At 60.5% G+C, this 6,086-nt stretch overlaps 1 protein-coding gene across 1 annotated transcript; it reads right to left on the bottom strand.

The window, feature by feature from the left end:
- Window positions 1–4,576: 4,576 nt before the first annotated feature.
- Window positions 4,577–6,080, bottom strand: FOXD3 (forkhead box D3). Its single transcript, XM_035333695.1, has 2 exons — window positions 5,144–6,080; window positions 4,577–5,107 (listed from the first exon to the last, which is right to left on the bottom strand). Exon 1 carries the CDS (start codon window positions 6,043–6,045, stop codon window positions 5,221–5,223), a length of 825 nt encoding a protein of 274 aa, XP_035189586.1. The 5' UTR covers window positions 6,046–6,080; the 3' UTR covers window positions 4,577–5,107; window positions 5,144–5,220.
- Window positions 6,081–6,086: the final 6 nt, after the last annotated feature.

Below are 6,086 nucleotides of genomic sequence, written 5' to 3'. Positions count from 1 at the left end.
GGGGCGCTGCAGCGCGCGTGCGCCGAGACCCGCGCGTGCGCAGTTGGCCTCGGAGCCGGGCATGGGGGCGGGGCCCGGTCCTGTCAGCGGCGGGGTGAGGGGAGAGTGTGTGGGGGTGCTGCTGGGGGGAGCGCTGCCTGGGGGTCAGTTCTTTCCTCAGGAGAGAACCCGAATCGTTGATTTATTTGTTTTAGTGGGAGGAAAGCGGCTGCTGGAGGATCCGTGCTTCAGCAGCGATCTGAGGAGCTGCTCCTCAGCCGTTACGTGTGGGAGACAACGTCCAGGAGCCGGACCTTGGGCGCCACGGGCTTCTGTCTGACGGCCTTTCGGCTTTATTTCTGTGGTGCCCCTTCAGGTCCTAATAAAGTGCATAACATAACGTGAACGAGCCCACATCAGCTTCATACAGCCCGTACCAACACCGAAAAGTGCGGTCTCTGTTCTTAATATTGATGTTTTTCTTCCGGCTGCGTGTCTAATTGAGATCAGGATATCCAATTTAGTAGAAAACATATATATATATATATGTATATATATATAAAAACCAACACCGCATAATCAGACTTTCATGACTTTCCAGAGCAACTGGTGACCGTGCTCTCCTTGGGCAGGAATCCCAGGACTGGAAGTTTTAAGGGATTTAGAGTAAACAGACAAATAAATAAATAGAAAATATTAGTTCCGTTGGAGGGGACCCACGGAGAGTCCAGCTGCCCGACCACTTCAGGGCTAACCAAAATTTAAAGCGTAAACCCAACCTGTTTAAAACCAAGCGCTGCAAAATGGAAGTGCGGTCAAGGAGCACCTGATCACTTAAAACATTAAGGTTTAAAATTAAGAGATTGTAGGAAAACAAAATTCTCCGTAGATTTTTTTTAAAAAAAAAAAAACATTTTCGGGTTATTTTCGAAATCTGCGGACATCGGACAATGCGATTATTATTAAAAAGGGTTCAGCATTGCGGGCCAGTGGAGATTGCTTTTTCCCCTTCGGGTTTTTCCAGCGCAACGAGGCCGCTGATTTCCATAACCCCAGCCGTCTGCAAGCGGAGAGCAGATTTTTAGACACGTCGGTGCCCCTCCACCTGCAGTCACCTCCGCATTTTCGGAAAGGGTCTCCTTCCAGCGTTACCTCAGCAGGGAGGGATGAAGAGAAGAGGAGTTCGTGGGCTTCTCTGGGCAGCAAACCTAATCCCCCCCACCCGAGCTGGCCGCCCTCGCCGGGTGCTGGGAGCCCCAGACCTGTTGGAAATGCCCCGTTACGGTCCTCAGCTGTTAGGGTTTGCGAGAATTAATCGCCTTGCCGCTAGAGGAAACGCTAGAGAGGGGGCTGAGGGGTGCCTGGGGAGGTGGGCAGGCACCTCAAATAACCGAGGGGGTCCGGAAAAACACCGGAGCCCCGGGGTGGCGAGGCAGGCTGGACAAGGGGTCGTGTCCCAGCCTGTCCCGGTCCCTGTCCCGAACCCCAGCCCCGTCCCCGTCCCGCACCCCATCCTCCCCGTTATCGCAGCCCGCCTGGTCTCGAGGTGCCATCGTTCCCTTCCCGGCAAAGCTTTTTTATCGAACGCCCCCGAAATACTTGCACCGGGTCGCGTCGCCTGGAATCGAGTCCCTGTCACCAGCATTTCCGCGGTGACTTTGAGCGGATCAATGCCTGGGAAAGGCATCGCGGGCACATCGAGCAGCGGGGCAGCCGGCAAGCGCCTGCCGTTCGGCCGCCGGCAGCAGAGAGAAGCCGATAACCAGCGGACAAACGCCTTTCCTTAACCCTTTGCAGGCAGCTCAGCCGGCTCTTTGCCTTCCCCCAGCTCCTGGGGCGATGGAAAGCCGAGCAGAGGCGAGGCAAAGCCCCCTCCCCCCCCCCCCCCGGGCACTCCGGATCTGCGGCCGGAGCAGAGCTCCCGTTCCCCGATCCGAATCGAGTGGCGCCCGCACCCCGAGCCCGAATTACTAAAGTTTGCTCAGCTCTTCAAACAGACGAAATGTCACGTTTTAAACGGGAGGGGAAGGCTCTACCTTGCTGACCTATTTTTCATTTCTGATTTAGAAAAAAAAAAAAAAAAAAGGCGAGATTAGCATGGATATTGCATTTTCAAGGACCTCGCCACTATTAAATAGACTGTTAAGTGCATTTTATGGCTGAGGAGTCTGTTCCCGGCTCAGTCGGGAAGACGTGCTAAGTTCATCTCTACCTGCTACATTGAACATTCACTGACTTAAAATACTTTCTGTGGGCGTAATACCTATGCTCTGTGTCTTTTAAGTACATAACGCTTTATGTTTTAGGACTGCCACAACGTAAATTCACCGCGAGTCCCCCGGAACGCCGCCCTGCTCCCTCCCGGCTCCGAGGACTCTGCGGCGGCCGGAGCCGCGGGCGCGCATCTTCCGCGCATCTTCCGCGCCTTCCTGGGGCGGCTCGGGGGGGGTCGCACCGGGTCCCTCCGGTCCACGAGCTCCCACGGGAGGCTTGAGGGGGGTCCCGGCCACCCCAGCAAATGGCCACGGGGGTCGGAGCCGGGGCTGAGCTGCGCGGGGGGCGCCCCCCCCGCGCCCCCCGTGCGCCCCAGAGCGCACCGGGACGCGTCGTGCTCTCGGGGCATCCGTCACCGGTCACCGGCCGCGTCCAGTTTTGCCACACGGGGCTGGGGAAGGAAAAGGAAGAGAAAGAAAAAGAAAAAAAAAAATCAAAAGGCTTTCTGCTGCCCCCCGCCGCCCCGCTCTGTGCCCGGGGGATGCCCAGCCCGGCCCCGCACCGGGGGGATGCTCCCAGCCCCCGGGGGATGGGTCCCGACCCCCGGGGGAGGTTACGGGGAGGGGGTGGGCTCCCGGTCCCCGCGCCCCCTGCAGGCCCCGTGCCGGCACTGCACCCCCCCCCCCTCCGGGAGCCCTCACCTGCCCGCGGGGCCCCGGCCCCGGGAGCCGCCGCCGCCCCTTCCCCGCGATGCTGCGGCACCGGGGGTGCTGCCGGCCGCTGTCGGGAGGGAGAGGAAGAGGGGACGGAGGTGCCGGGGGGAGGAAAGGCTGCCGGGACACACACACACACACACACACACACACACAAGGTGCCGGTTCCGCCGCCGGCCCCGCCGAGCAGCTCCCACCGCCGGGCCCGGAGCGCAGATGCCGAGCCCGTGGTATTGCTGCTATGCGCGGAAATATGAGCGAGCGATTTTCTGAGCAACAAAGGCTCGGGAATGGAATGAGCCCCTGTTATCCAGTGTCACTTGGAAGCCCTGGATCAGCAGCTTCTTGAGCCGAGAAGCGAATTCAAGCAGAGGCTCCTTCCTCTTTTCCCAGGGGGATCCGCTAAATATAGCGATAACCCCCGCGCGTGTTGCCCGCATCACGTACCATTTGCTGTTTGTGTAAAAACCGATTAGCCAGACACAACTGTGAAACTCCCCGCGACTTTTATGGCCGCAGCACGCCGACGACCCGCGGGGCTCTCCCGGCCGGGGGGGGAGGACCCCGGTGCCCGCTCCACGCCTGGCCCGGCGGCTCCCTGCCTGCAAACTTCCAGCCCCTCCTTTATCTGGGAGCATATATGCGGAGGTGTAAATATTGACTTAGGAAAAAAATAATATTTACTCCTCACCAGGAAAGCAAGGACTTTTTTTTTTTTTTTGCATTTTTTTTCCTTTTTCCCCAAGCTGCGCTCTCAGCTCCTCTCGCAGCCCCCGCCGCCCGTTCCCCCCGCAGCCGCAGCCGCTTTCTAGGACCCGAAAATCCACCGAGGCTTCCAGCACCGATGAAACCCAAACGTTTCGCCAGGGATAGAATAAAGCAGAGAGCCCGGGCAGTGCCGAGCGCCAAGGTCTCGCCTTCCCTTCGCAAGCCCGAGCCCCTCCTCAGCCGGGCTTTAAATCCCGCAACGCTGCGGTTATTTTCTCCTCTCGGCGGTCACAGTATTTTAGCCATGAAAACGCCCAGAAATGTACATTTTTAGCAGCCGTCCTCCAAACTTAGTTGCCGGGAATTAGGTGAGAAAGGCCGTTCCCTGCCGCCGCCGCGCCGAGCCGCTTCCCTCCAACGAAAGAGCCGCGCTCGGACCCCGCACGGGCACGGCTCTTCGTTTTTTATCCTCCCCCAAATAAATATTAGATTTATTTGGCCCTTGGATGGCCCCGGCGTTTTATTCAAAACCAATTCCCCCCCCCCCCCCCCCGAAAGCCGCGAAAGCCTCCCCGAAGCGTGCCTGCGGCGGCCGGGAAGGAAAAGCATCCCGCCGCACCGAGCCGAAAAAATTAAAGAAATTTTGGGGGAAAACACGGCGAGGCCGGGAGTCAAAGCACGGGGCAATGCCGGGGGAGCCGCGGCGATGCCGGCCCCGCAGCGAGCGGCCGGACCCGGACTCGGCTCGGCTCAGCCCGGCTCGGCTCAGCCCGGGTCGGCACAGCCCGGCTCGGCACGGCTCAGCCCGGCACGGCTCGGCTCAACCCAGCTCGGAACGGCACGGCATGGCTCGGTTCAGCCCTGCTCGGCTCGGCTTAGCCCGGCTCGGCACGGCTCAGCCCGGCTCGGCTCCGCTCGGCCCCGCAGCCGCCGTCGCCGCGCCTCTCAGACAAAGCCGGGCAGAGCGTTTTAAAAATTTATTTACAAAGTTGTGTACAACACGAAGGGATAACATTTAGAATACATATATTCATTCATATATAAACAGACTTCTATAATAGAATGACAGCGATTTCCTCCTCTTTTTTTTTTTCGTCTCCAAAATTCTTTTTTTTTTTTTTTGTCGCTGCTGTTCGTTCGTTTAATATTTAAAATTTCCCCCGCTTATTTCTTTATACATTTTTTTTTTCGTTTTGTTTTTCGTTCTCTCGCTTATTTCGGATAAAACCGCTCGGAGCGCCGGAACCTTCAAAAAAAGTGAAAGCCCGCGGCTGCTGCTCGCGACCGTCCTTTCGCCTCTTTAGAAAAATAAAAAGCCCGAAAAGCAGCGGCAGGCGCTGCCGGCAGCGGTCTGTCTGTGTCTGTCTGTCCGGCCGGCCGTCTGTCCGTCCATCCGAGGGGCGCGGCGGGGCTACCGGGCCGGCCGCTTGGGCTACCTGGCCGGCCACCTTGGGGCTACCGAGTCGGCCGCTTGGGCTATCGAGCCGGCCACCCTGTGGCTACCGGACCGGCCGCTTGGGCTACCGGACCGGCCACATTGGGGCTAGCGGGCCGGCCATTTGGGCTACCTGGCCGGCCACCCTGGCTACCGGGCCGGCCACTTGGGCTACTGCGCCGGCCACTTGGCCTGCACGGCGGCGGCCGGGGCGGCGGGCTGCAGGAACTGGCCGGCGATGATGTTGGTAGGCACGCTGAGGATGGGGGCGATGGCCGCGGTGCTCCGGGCGAGCGCCAGCGGCTGGTGGGCCACGAGAGCCGACTGCACGGTGACGGGCGGCCGCAGGAAAGTCTGGGCTCCGGCCGCCGAGCTGGCTGCGGGGCCGCCGATGATGTTCTCGATGCTGAACGACGGGCGGCTGCTGGGCTCCGACTTGACGATGGAGCCGGCGGCTCCCAGGCTGCCGAGCTGCAGCTGCAGGCTGGGGCCGAGCTGCGAGTTGAAGGCTTTGCGGCTCAGCTCGCTGGACGGCAGCAGCGGCACGGCGGGCGGCAGCATGGGCCCGACGGGCGGGATGTAGGGGTACTGCAGCGCGGCGGCGGCGGCCGCAGGGTGCGGGTAGGCGCCGGGGTGCAGCCCGTAGGGGCGGCCGTAGGGCCCGGCCAGGCCGTAGGCTCCGAAGCCCTGCATCATGAGCGCCGTCTGGTCCCGCAGGTGCTCCTGCTGGTGCCGCTTGAAGCGCTTCCTCCGCCGGAGGAAGCTGCCGTTGTCGAACATGTCCTCGGACTGCGGGTCCAGCGTCCAGTAGTTGCCCTTGCCCGGGTTGCCGGGCTCCCGGGGGATTTTGACGAAGCAGTCGTTGAGCGAGAGGTTGTGGCGGATGCTGTTCTGCCAGGCGGGGAACTTCTCCCGGTAGTAGGGGAAGCGGTTGCTGATGAACTCGCAGATGCCGCTCAGCGTCAGCTTCTTCTGCGGGCTCTGCAGGATGGCCATGGTGATGAGCGCGATGTACGAGTAGGGCGGCTTCACCAGGC

The sequence above is a fragment of the Oxyura jamaicensis genome, chromosome 8 (genome assembly GCF_011077185.1).
Source record: "Oxyura jamaicensis isolate SHBP4307 breed ruddy duck chromosome 8, BPBGC_Ojam_1.0, whole genome shotgun sequence".
In the NCBI taxonomy this organism is placed as follows: Eukaryota; Metazoa; Chordata; class Aves; order Anseriformes; family Anatidae; genus Oxyura; species Oxyura jamaicensis.
This window is presented reverse-complemented; position numbering and strand designations above follow the sequence as displayed.